Raw genomic sequence first — 13353 nt, 5'->3', positions numbered from 1 at the left:
AACTCGACTTGATACGATAAGGCTCGAGCGCAACACTGCTTCTAACAAATGTATTTGCACTCATCTTGAAACATTTTGGTAATGCTTAGGAATGAATTGGCATAATTGAAAGATTTAAAATTGAATTGGTATAAGGGTAATAAGTTTAAGATTTTTTTCAATATTTGTTTCGAAATTAATGAGTACATGTATCGATAAGCTGTCATCATGGAGAAGTACATGGGTGTTGGTTGGGACAAACTTATTTCACGGGGAATCAAAACATTGATTTCCCAAAGCCATGTGATGGTAATTATTTGCTCGTGTCTGAACAGGTCCCTCCTTCATTAACTACTTACTTATGAAAATAGAGGAGATATTATCAAAACTATATCCCCGATGATAGAGTCAATCACATGTTGGGAAATAATAAACTCATACTGACTTCACAAGAACAGGAAGTCATTATATGATGAGAAATTCTTGCGTAACTGTGTAATAATGTAATGGTCATACCTCAGCAACTAACGTTATGGATGGAAAAGAAAATACATAAGTCACCTCCTCTAATTTTGTGGCTGTCGTTTCAACGTTACTCTATTACACGGTCATGCTAGCAAGGCTTTAACATGATTGAGATGGTCGCCCATATCGTGTGTGAAAGGGAATATGAAAACTTATCTCTTAAAATAGAGAAATTATAATAAAAAAAATCATAAACCTATTTCAATTGTATCAATTTAGCCCTAGATCTTTTTATTTTGCCAATTGAGTCCTATATCTTTTGCATTTATACCAATCCAGCCCATCCTATCAATTTTGATCGAAAATTGCTAACATAGATGCCTGCCATCATACATGGTATAGTTGGTGCTGACATGGACATTTTTAAATAAATTTTTAGTTTTATAATTTTATAATTTTTTATCTTTTTTTTTTTTTTCCTTGTCTTTACTTTTTCTGCCAGGGTCGTCGACAAACCCTCGCCGGACAAAGATGATTTAGAAAGAGTTTTCAGCCAAACAAGCTTTAACGACCCGGTTCGACGAGAGCGAGGAGTAGTTGCTAGGACTAGAGGGCCTAGACAATGAGCGACTTCTGCCAAGCTTCTAGGACGGCGAAAGGGGCAGCAATGAATCGAATCCCACATCACCTGGGTGTGGTGAGGTGAAGTGCTCTATATGTGTAGCGCTTGTCCTTAACTTGCAAGGAGGCCTTTTTTGGGCAAAACCCAAAAGAGCAAAATTGTATGAGCTCCGGCCCAAAGAGGACAATATCGTTGACAAGCAAGACCTTAACGTGACACAAGCCATCATGGTCAAACAAATAATAGCATTTTGATGGTATGTATGAGCAGCAGGAAAATTACCAAAAAAGTCCTAGACCGATTGCAATTATATCAATTCATTTCTAAGCATTTTCTATATATATATATTCGATTGAGTCTTAAACTTTTTTCATTTTTAACAATTCAGTCCATTTTGTCAATTTTGACCGAAAATTGCTAATATTGACCTGAATTGTCTTACGTGCTTGGGTTAGTAGGACCGACCTCTACGACAACGATTTCTAGTCAAAATTGAGCACATGGACTGAATAGACACAAACATAAACAGTTTAGGACTCCACTGACAAAAAAAAAATTAGGACTGAATTAGTACAAATACAAAAAGTTTTGGACTCAATTGGCCTAAAAAAAAAAGGTTTATGACTGAATTGACAAAATTGTAAGAGATTTATAACTTTTTTAATAATCTGCCACCGAAACATATTATAAGGTTAACTCAACTGATGAACATTCTAAATTTCTATTAACATGATAAAGATACATGAGGTCATTTGATTTTGTTAATGACTATTTGGTAAGTCAAGAGGATTTTTCAATTTAATTTGATATATCATGACCTAACATAGATGTATAAGGAATCAATTTGATACTGAGAAGATCATTATCCTTATGTCAGATGCCATTTGTTGGAAGAGCCAAGGTGAGTTGAGCAACCACGTACATCGCGGCCGTCGCCGTCGTCGCCTCTGCATGAAATGTATTCACCATATCTTTTGAGAGGATATTCGACAGCCGCACTAGGGGTTATGTCCTTTCCATTTCCACTTTTCTCGATGATGATGATGATAATGATGACGATGATGATGAACGATCTTGATAAGCTCTTAAAAAAAATTTAGCGAGATAATTAGATAATTGCTATAGTTGCGAGTTATTGGATGTAATTATGGCTGGGAAACACTGAGAGTTAGTGACTCGAGTGTAATTTGTAATCTCCATTACATCGCTTGATCTACAATGGAGATACAATGGTATATTCAAGGCGACACGCGGCTTCTCGACATATTTGGTTTTCGTATCCGTACAAACACACGACACATCAACAAAAGACACTTTGCCATAGAATACAAATCGCCACATTACGCATCATTAGATGACACAACACCGATGCCACAATACGGGGAACATCGCCACACAGCACACATCATCACACCATAGGTTACATTATGCTAGAGAAACACTCTCACACTAACAAACAAGGCAATAGTAGTAGTGATTGCCAGTAACTTGTTCCACTGATGAAAGCGGAGGCCTTCATGAGGAATAATAAGAGTGAAAACATGTTTTCAAACACCACAGTAGGCCTTGAGAGTCGACTCGGCCTTGAAGCCTTGTTCTGTTTCGTAGAATCGGAGAAGACCAAGTTCCTCGAAAGGCTTGAAGAGCAAAGGGTGTTGCTCGTCCACCAGCTCCGGCGGGCACTGGATCACCCCTCGTAAGGATGAGAACCAAGCAGTCGAATACCTCGTCTCGTTCCCACTCACCATCACCCGGTGTCTCGGGCTGTGCACTCGGCCATTGCTCCATGCCTGACCAACGACTCGTTTCAAATTCAATTCATATTTATCAAATTGAATGACTCATTTTCTTCCTTATCAAAGTTTTTTTTTTTTTCATGACCCAAATAAGAATTACTACATCATCTCATTTCATATCTTGATTAACCGGTCAAATACAAAATACATAAAAAAAGAAAAAAGAAAAATTGTCGACAGATATATTTCTTTCATGAGTCCTAATGGGATTTAAATATACAACATGTTGATTATAGTTTGGTTGATATAATAGAATGAGTTTATATGACCATCAATTGGTGCATAGTCTTCTATAAAGTTAGATCTCCACAGAATCAAGATATGAAATGAGATGATGTAGTAATTCTTATTACAAGTTTAGACCCAAAAAAAAAAGATACACGGACTAGACTGAAGGATAATTCAGAGTTAGAATCTGATGGCACAAGCTCAAATCAACGCTCGATCTGAATTGGAGTTACAACCATTGGCATGAGAGAAGGGAAAGACACTCACTAGAAATGACTCTCCAGCCATGACTATAAAGTTGGAAGCAGAAGGCTCGACGCGAAACCACTTTCCATCCTTTGTTTGCATCTCCAACCCGTTCACGTGATTTTGTTGAAGTATGGTCAAGAAGTTCTTATCACAGTGCACAGTTGCTCCGATCTGAGTCTCCCTAGTCATCGGAGCTTTGTATCTATTGAACCGGATCGAGTCGTTCAAGGAGTCGGTATGCGTGTCCAGATATTTCTCCACGCCGAAACTTCGGAACACCATCCTGGTGATCAGTGATTCCAACTCGAAGAGCCTCAGTGCATACGGATTCAGTGTTTCGCTGCATATACATTTGATTACATTCATGAAGGTACAGAGTCAGTTTCCAGAAAATTAAGCTCATAAAGATCGAATATATGCCTTGGTAAATAAAACATTTTCAAGACCAACATCAAAAGAACCACTCAATCAAGATTTTCTTGCCACAAGTCGATCAAGGCAGATATTTGAATTGAAATATTTATGTAATTTCAAAATGTTCGTGCAGCAATAATGAGGCCGCTTGTGGACTACCAGTTTCGGATAAAATAAACGTACCAAAATTTTGGATTTCCCTGAGGCCACATGAGACTGGCTAACTTCCCAATGCCCCCGGAATACAGGACGCCAGAGACTCCCATTGCTTCGTAGAGAGGTGATAGAGGTCGGTCTGCGACGAAGCCGTCGAATGGCCTTTGGGGGTCGACGAAACTGCGCTTCGTCCCGGCCGGAAGATTGAACAGATCTTCCAATTGCTTGAAGACATCGTTGTGAAGCTCGACACTGATCTTATCATATCGGGCCTCAAAACAACCGAACTCTTCGAGTGCTTTGACAACCACTTTCTGCACTGAATCCCAGTAAGTGCTTCCCGGCTTCACGTCTTTTTTGCAGAAATCTATCAAGGGAAGCTTTGGAGGTAAGAGAGAACCCATATCAGCTTTTCCTTTTGTGTTCCTTTTTTTTCCTTTTCGTGGTGTCTTTTCAATGGCATGTCGAAGATTTTATAGAGGACAATAAGGTTGTGTCCAAGACTTCTCATATGTTTCTTTATATCCGGTGGACCCGAAGAATTATGGAAAAAATTCTAAATTTATTAAAATTATATAAATTCAGTTTAACATTTTTTTACCAATTCAGTCCATCCGACCAATTTTGGCATGCCGGTGCTCACATGGCACCGCCGACATTGATATGGATTTTTTTTAATAACATTTAATAATTTTCTGAACTGGTTATAATTATTTCTTCTTTTTCCTTTTTCCTTTTTTTTTAATTTTTCGCACTCCACTTAGAGCGCACAGGCGAGGGCTGCCACAGCCACACCACATCCGGCCAAGCGAGGGTGGTGTGGAAAAATTATAAAACAAATTAAAATACTATAAAAAAAAAGTTCACGTTAGCTGGCTAAAATTGATCGGATGGACTCAAAAAATAAGTGTAAGATTTTTTTGGTAACTCTCCAGCTTTTGATGTATATATATCTAATAAAGTTAGTGTATGATTCGGTAGATAAATTTGATGCGTTCTCGGGAAGAGAAGTAATTAAAAAAAAAAGTGCGTTTATTGGCACATGCATCTATAATCTAGATCTGCAAATAGGAAGATTGGAAGTGTTAGTGCGATAGCAGTTCTCAGGTTATAACCAAGGGTGGGATGATTAATTGGTGAATCGTATGTATGCATTCTCTGTCGATGTGAATCGCCACACCCAGTAAGTCATACGCGGGTAATACAAGGGCGGCAATTCTGAACTGACATGGAAATCCAACTTAAACACGACGGGACGATTGACTTAGATCAATCCGAACTCGACTCGATACGATAAGGCTCGAGCACGACACTGCTTCTAATAAATGTATTTGCACTCATCTTGAAACATTTTGGTAATGCTTAGGAATGAATTGGCATAATTGAAAGATTTAAAATTGAATTGATATAAGGGTAATAGGTTTAAGATTTTTTTCGGTATTTGTTTCGAAATTAATGAGAGCATGTATCGATAAGCTGTCATCATGGAGAAGTACATGGGTGTTGGTTGGGACAAACTTATTTCACGGGGAATCAAAACATTGACTTCCCCATGTGATGGTAATTATTTGCTCGTTTCTGAACGGGTCCCTCCTTCATTAACTACTTACTTATGAACCTGGAGGAGATATTATCAAAACACTATCCCCGATGATAGAGTCAATCACATGTTGGGAAATAATAAACTCATTGAATGTGTTTCAAGCAACAATCCCCAAGTGACACCTTCCCGAGGTGTTAATAAAGCACGTTAATTATATCCGAGGAGATTAATCGCAAAGCAATGCATTTCAACTCCGATAACGACGGCGACTAAGACGTGGCTTGAGCAACACAAGGCTACAAAGTTCAACTCAAAGTCGTGATTTAATAATTACGTACTTTGGCACTCTTCCTCACGCATAGGCTGATTGGCCTTGGACTAATATATATGAGCAGTTAGAACAAGTTGCTACATTTCGTTTAATTATTTAAATCAGTTGTATAAATTACTCTCGGTGAACTTTGCATTTCTCTTTAGATTATTGGAATTTCAAATGTGGACAAAGAGGATTGAGAAAGGTCAGAGAGACGGCAGCTTTTTCAATTTGGGTTGTGGATCCAAACACAGGAGACTGTTGCCGCTGACGTTTATAGGCAAATATATATATAGCGTCGCATACGACAAGAGGGAATCACTTGTTAGGGCTCGATTTTTTTAGGGCTGGATAAAACCAACACCTTACTCATCGAATCTTCTCAATGTACCTTTGAGAGGATATTCGACGGCCGCACCAAGCATCAACGATCTCGCTAACCTCTTGGAAAACTAGAGGGATAAGCAATTTATGTACTTGCTATACTCTAAATATTTAAAATGATCCTCCAAATTGATTGTTAAGTAATGTGACAGACTATACATATAAGCATTTAGAACAAGTGGCTACATTACATTCGATGTCGGTCTGTCACAATAATTATTAGACCAATTTTGCAAATTAGTCTTAGTAAGTTTTATGCATGATTGTACACTTATGGTGACCGGTCGGATGTGCTAATGCCCTATCACATCCATCTAGAAATGAGATAATAGTTTAGAAAGTCTTAAACCTCTTATACGGCGGTCAACTCAATCCTAAATATTTTTAATTGTGCCAATTTAGTCGTAAATCTTTTGAAGATTTGGTCCTACCGGTCAATTTTGACTGAATATCACCGATGCGGTGGCCTAGTTAGAGCTGGCCATCCCATGTGGCACGCCCGACTCTAATATAGACAAATTTTCTTGCATTTTTTAAAATTTACTAAATTTTTATAAATTTCTTTCTTTCTTTCTTTTTTCCTTCGTAGGTCGTTGGGCCTCCATGATGGCCTACAACCAGCCACAGGCAAGGGCCTCGCCAACTTCTAGTGAGCAAGCGATCGGCTAGCCTTGAGCGAGACTCACCCCTGCCGGATTTGGTGAGAGTCAAGCCTCGACAACCACTAGTGAAGTAAGGCTTGACCTTGCTAGTCTCGCCAACCCTCGCCTTTGGTCGGTTGCCAACCATCCCCGAGGCTTGGAGACCAATGGAGGAAGAATGGAAAAAAAAATAGAAGAAAAGAAGATTAAAAAAATTGTAAATAATTATCCACATTAGCGTTGGTCATATCACGCAGGACGATCAGTATCCACTTTAATGATTTTCAACCAATTAGCCTAAAGGACTAAATTGGCATATCGTCAAAATTTTTAGGACTAAATTGACAAATACCAAAAGATTTAGGAATAAATTGGCACAATTATAAGGTTTATGATCAAATTAAAAAATCATCAAAAGTTTATGACTCACCAGCTATTAATATTTTTTCATGGGGACAGATTTCTTTGAGAATCAATGTGTGTCAAAAACCGATGAAATTACTAACTCTTTTTTGACAGATTGTAGGTTACTAATTTTTTTTTATATCTTACTAGCGTTTATTTAACTTTTTTACCAATGTCTTAAATATTATAACTCTCATAGAGCTTACTAATTTTTATGTCGACTCTTTTTATTGTTGTACCAACGTTTTATTCTTCTTTCTTACTAAAGTCTTGAATTGATCATTTGAGTTGCTTCCCAACTTTTATTTGATTATTTTAAAAAAAATTTGTGAACTTTTCCGTGGATGTTTTAACTTTTATTTGCCTTGCTTACTAGCCAGTTGGAATTACCAACCTTACAAACTTTATGAACTTTTTTTTATGGACGTAACAACTTTTACGCATCACACAAGGAATCATGCTATAACGCCATCCAGCGACATATCATCACGCGACACTTTGCCATATAATGTACGTCACCACGTGATGCAACCCATAGTCACATTTTGAACCACCCCCAAAAAAAAAAAAAAAAACCTCATAGCCACATTAGACGGAATGTTGTCACATATATAGCACGACATGTCATCACTTGGTATGTCACATATGCCGCATCGTCATGTATACATGCAGACATGTCCCCAATACAAAAATACACGGGGTACAAGTCCACTGTGCTAGACAAACACACTCACGCTGACAAACAACCACGCTTCGATACTGCAAGAGTAGTGATCACCAAACACCAAAATAACAATTAACCGTGTTCAAACACCAAAATATGTCTTGAGAGTCGACTCAGTCTTGAGTTCTTGCTTTGTTTCGTAGAGTCGGAGCAGACCGACTTCGTCGAAAGGCTTAAAGAGTAAGGGGCGTTGCTCGTTGACCAGCTCGGGCGGGCACTTGATCACTGCTCTTATGGACGAGAACGAGCCGATCGATTACCTCGCTTTGTTCCCGCTCATCATCACCCCGTGTCTAGGGCAGTGCACTCGGCCATTGCTCCATCCTTAACGAACGATCCGTTTCGAATTGATTCATTATCAGCATTATCAACAAGACAATTTTTTTTTATCTGACCCAAAAAAAAAAAAAGAAAAACAAGACATTTTTAGGTGGACATACTTTGTCTTACAGCCAACAGTGGTAATGTGAACATTGTGATGACAATTTCAAACGACGCTTTTTTTTTTTTGTGTGTGTGTGTAAATCAAAGTACTTCTTAATGCTTTTACATTATCTCATCTTATATCTTGATATGATCTGCAGTAAAAACTAGTCACAGTGAACAAAAATTCTATACAGACATGTATTTTCTTGGGAGTCCTAATCGGGATAAATATAGAATATGTAGAAATAATTTGATTGATATAGTGAAATGACTTTATACAACCATCACTATGAATACGAATCTGAACTACAAGACTTGGCATGAGAGCAGGGAAAGACACTCTCCTGAAATGACTCTCCAACCATGACTATGCAAGTGGAAGAAGAAGGTGCGACTCGAATCCACTTCCCATCCTTCGTTTGCACCTCCGATCCATTCACATGCATGATTTTGTTGAAGTGTGGTCAAGAAGTTCTTATAACAGTGCGAGCTTGCTGCGATCTGAGTCTCCCGAGTCATCGGCGCTGCATATTTTAGGACTCTGATCGTGTGGTTCAAGGATTCGGTATGCGAATCCAAATGTTTCTCCACACCTAAGCTTCGAAACACCATCCGGACGATGAGTTGTTCCCCCGCATTCTGCCAAATGTTTGTAACAATTTACAATCAAAGAAACGAAAAACATAAAATAGAACAGAGCCCTCTTCGGATAACGCTAAAATAAAAAGCTCAACCATTGATATAAGTTCATTGAAAAGAACTCTTTCAGACAATGTTGTGGGACAAATAATAAAAATTCAATTCTTACTGGTAATTAAAAATTCCCCGTATAGAAAATAAATTTTAATACATTTAAGAAAGCTTTTCTCACAAAAGCTAATAATTTTGAGAGCTGCTACCATGACAGTATGACAGTACTATCATTATTTCCGACCTCACGATTTTTCAATTAATGAGTGCTTTATGCAAAACATGCGGTGATGGTGTGTGGATTTACGGTAATAACTTATAGTACTGTCGGTAGGAGTGTCAAAAAAACCCAAGCCGGCCCGACCCGACCCAACCGGACCAGGCGCAACCTAAAAATTCACCTAATTTTCTGGTCTTTTCTGGCCGACCTTTGGTACTTGTCGTGTAAGGCTTGGGCCGAGCCAGCTCCGGCTTTTTTGACACCCATGTTTTCTTTTTAATTTATTTTCTTTTCATTTTTCATTTTTTATATTCTTTCATTCGACACTTGTCAAGTGCAAAAACAAAAAAAAAATCTGACCCGACCCGACTCAAAAAGTTGGGGCATATGTAATTCGGGCTCGGGCCAGGCCAAGCTAGGTATTGTTTATTTTCGGGCCGGGCCGAGACCCGGTTCGTTGACACCCTTAACCGTCAGACTATCATGACAGTATTTTCCAATAGTTTGTGTATGGACAAATGTGTTTTCTCCTGTCAATGATATCTTTAGTTACTTTTCTGACTTCAGAATGATTAGAAGTCTGTTAGAAACTTAAACGTAATTATAAATGTTTCATGCAACTAAAAAAAGAACTTTCCAATATTGTAAAAGATGCGAAAATATTCTCATTCCTCTATATCTCTCCTCATTGGCTCAAGCATCAAGGACCCGATCTTAGATCTTGGGATCCGGCAATGGACGATAGGGTTTTCGTGCCCAAGTACAAAGGTTTTAGTCCCAACTGTCAAAATCTAGTCATATGTTAGAAAGTGATTTCCGGTTTTTTAAAGAGGACATCATTATTTTGATTTTAAGTATGAGTTTTTCTTTTACTCATTTTTCTAAGTGATCTAAATACTGAAAAATGAGAAAGATATTTTTTCGAAAAATATCATTTCATGAAACAAATGGAGCTTAAATGAAGGAGATATCATGCAGATAACTAGGGAAGGTGCACGTGCTTTGCGTTTATGAAGAAAGTGACATATGAAATATATGAAACCACCCACGGAGATTTTTTTTTTTTTTGGCCCTATGGAGATATTAGGATCAAAGAAATTAATTGAAATACATAGTGCATGAATAGTACAAGTTTACGCATATATATATATATGGAAAAAAATGCATATTTCAAGATTTGAACTCACAGGAAGTATAAAATTTAAAATTTGAAATCTGTAAGAGATAATGTATAAGTATAAATTTATGCACTTGTTAATGGATATAATATTTGTTAAAAAAAGTGTAATGGCAAATTTAAGGAAGACCAAAAAAAAAAATTGATGTCTACAAAAGTAGTGGCAAAAGGACACATGGAGTGTTAAAATTTGTGTACGATACTCATTTTAACACCAATAATTTTCTTTAGATCACTTAAGTGCCAAATCATAGAAAAATAATCACTTTTCTTCCAAAGGCGAAAAATTTCGGCCAACTAATTACTGTCATTTATTTTTAAATTTTCGACATTACGCAGCAATTTTTTAAAAAATATCAGGTCACGTGGGGTCCATGTGGAAGTCACGTGGACTTTTATAGTTAAAAATAATTTAATTTTTTTAAAATTAACATTAAACAGAAAAACGTAAAAAGGTAATAAAAAAAGGGTTGTTTTAAAAAAGTAATAAAAAAAAGGGTTGTTTACAGTGACAAGGGTGGGGAATAGCCAAGGGGGTTGTCGAGCCTTGATGACCACCGCCGAGGCCTTGCCGGGTCGGTGAGGCCTCGTAGACCCACGACAAGGCCGACCTTATAAATATGGGCGAGGTCAAGCCTCACGGTGGCTAGACGAGGCTAGCGATTGTTCAGCAAGGCCTGGCTATCGTTAGGCAAGGCTGGCCTCGCCCGGCCACAGTGGGGCTTGGCCTCGTAGATCCGGGCGAGGCCGACCTCACCCAACCACGGCGAGGTCAGCCTCGCCGAGGCCATCCCCCATCCTCGCCGACTATTGCCAACGATGGTGGGACAACCGTAGCCAGGGTTGTGCAAGCCCTCCCTATGGCAACTTCTATTTTTTTTTTTTTTTACTTTTTTATTGTTTAGCTTATTTTTTATTTTTAATATTATGTGAAATTTTTGTATTAATTTTTATCTTTTTTATTGCTGATTGAGATTCTCTAGCAAGCCACGTAGGTGCAAGGTAAGATTTTCGACCACTGGAGTTGGCAATGAAATAACCGCTTTTCAACAAAAATAGCACTTAAATGATCCAAAAGAAAAATATTAGCATCAAAGTGAGCGCCGTACATAAATATGAATACTCCATGTGTCCTTTTGCCCAAAAGTAGTCGGAGGCTCTCTCTACATTATTTAATGACTAGCCCATGCATGCACATACGAGATACTTTTTGCCTAGATTTTTATAGTGAATTGAAGTGTCATCTTTGCTAATATAGAAAAACATCAAAATAGCAAGCACAAATTATTTCTAGACATGCTCCTTACCAAAAAAAAAAAAAAATTATTTCTAGACATGCTAAATCGTTAACTCATAAGTAAAATACTTCAAAAGGACAAGCACCAGGTGCTGATACCAATTGTTCTATCATGCAATATCGCCTGAAGTGGGTTGAATAGGTGATTTTAAAAGAATTTGACTTAAAATAGCGGAATTGAAATGATCAAGTCAAATATCACGTAAAATCAGAATCTAAAGGTATGTAGCTTACGAATATGAGCAACAATATGCAATATTTTATCAAACATAATGAGAAGAGTTTCAAATTTGAGAAAATTGCATATGAGAATTATAGTGGTTCGACTTAGATCAAGTATACGTCCATTCTCCCACGCTAACAACCGATAGGTTGGATTCCACTAGATGAATCAATGAGGGTTTACAACAAGTGATGATACTTCCTTTAATATATCACATTATCTTCTCTCAATCACTCTTAAAAAGCCTCTCAATGATTATATTGTAAAGCTCTCGAAAACAAGTATGTAAAATTTAAAGCTCTCTTGCACTTTAGAATTTTTTATTTTGAACTCGTGCACTAAACAGTACTATGATCTTCTTTTATACTCCTCCACCTCGAAACAAGCTGTTGGACTGGCCTTCGGAGGATCAATCTCCAATCTTTAATTGGATGAGATTATATTTGGAAAATTAATTACTTGTTGAGTGATTAGAGTCTGAACCTCGCTGATTAGGTCGCTCATACAACTAAATCTTTGGTTTCCATAAGTAGAGTTCTTTTATGAAAGTCATCTTGTCTCCGAAGGTAATTTCCAACTTGAGATGTTCTACAATCCGTTGTATAATCATCTTCCAAATCGAATATCACAACTTCCTTAAAAAGGATTTCTCAACCACATATAGCACACGTCAAACGTGGGTCTTCAAATGAGTATAGTAATGGGTCTAAATATTTTGCCGTGTCCGAACAGTCTTAAAAAACAAAACCAGTCTTCTAAATCTGAATAGAGAGAGAAAATTGAGTTTAAAGTTAATAGAATCATTGTTGATGCTCGCATATGAGTCTTCATTCAAACATATGGATGAAGCCACATAAATGTCACTTTACTTAATCTGGATAACATAATTCAATCCTTGCAAAAGCATATACGCGATACTCTTGCCTTGAGTTTGAACATCCAACTAAGTTCAATATAAACTTCTTTTCTCACCTGTATCACATGAAATATAATGCAACAATGTATTTACCAGATTTAATTAGAATAACGACAGTTTTGCTAATATCAAAATTTAATAGATGAGTTTTCTCAGCAATTAGCTCTAAGCCATCAGATCGTGCCTCAAAATGGACACGTGTCGGCCAATGGGAAACTTGGATGAGTCCGACTTGGCTTTTATCTCTTCCTTGAACAGGCAACTTGACTTTACATCCTTCCTCCTTTTTTGGCAGATCTGATATTCATATGCCAAAAACCACAAAAGTTCGTACCTATTAAGCTTTGAATTTAATTGATCAGACAACGATTACAAGACAAAAAGGAAAGAAAAATCTCATGATTATTAACTTCATCGAGAAAAGAAAGATCACACAAATAAAATTAAAGCTGGAAAGGGTTTGGAATAATCTAAAGAAATCACGT

At 37.4% G+C, this 13353-nt stretch overlaps 1 protein-coding gene and 1 pseudogene across 1 annotated transcript; both read right to left on the bottom strand.

Annotated features, from left to right (window-relative positions):
• Positions 1-2613: 2613 nt before the first annotated feature.
• Positions 2614-4334, bottom strand: LOC115754940 (probable 2-oxoglutarate-dependent dioxygenase AOP1). The gene is made up of 3 exons (XM_030694136.2): positions 3937-4334; positions 3358-3679; positions 2614-2856 (listed from the first exon to the last, which is right to left on the bottom strand). The coding sequence occupies exons 1-3, from the start codon at positions 4311-4313 to the stop codon at positions 2614-2616; spliced, it is 942 nt and encodes a 313-aa protein (XP_030549996.1). The 5' UTR covers positions 4314-4334.
• A 3667-nt stretch (positions 4335-8001) lies between these two features.
• Positions 8002-11230, bottom strand: LOC125314859 (annotated as a pseudogene).
• Between the last annotated feature and the right edge of the window lie 2123 nt (positions 11231-13353).

The sequence above is a fragment of the Rhodamnia argentea genome, chromosome 4, assembly GCF_020921035.1.
Source record: "Rhodamnia argentea isolate NSW1041297 chromosome 4, ASM2092103v1, whole genome shotgun sequence".
Taxonomy (NCBI): domain Eukaryota; kingdom Viridiplantae; phylum Streptophyta; class Magnoliopsida; order Myrtales; family Myrtaceae; genus Rhodamnia; species Rhodamnia argentea.
The sequence above is the reverse complement of the archived record's forward strand: the minus strand, read 5'-3'. Positions and strand labels throughout refer to the sequence as shown.

Coding starts and splice junctions, on each gene's coding strand:
- LOC115754940 (XM_030694136.2), bottom strand. CDS start 4,313: ATGGGTTCTCTCTTACCTCCAAAGCTTCCCTTGATAGATTTCTGCAAA. Junction 3,680..3,936: donor CAGGGAAATCCAAAATTTTG/GTACGTTTATTT, acceptor ATGTATATGCAG/CGAAACACTGAATCCGTATG. Junction 2,857..3,357: donor TGGCTGGAGAGTCATTTCTA/GTGAGTGTCTTT, acceptor GTCGTTGGTCAG/GCATGGAGCAATGGCCGAGT.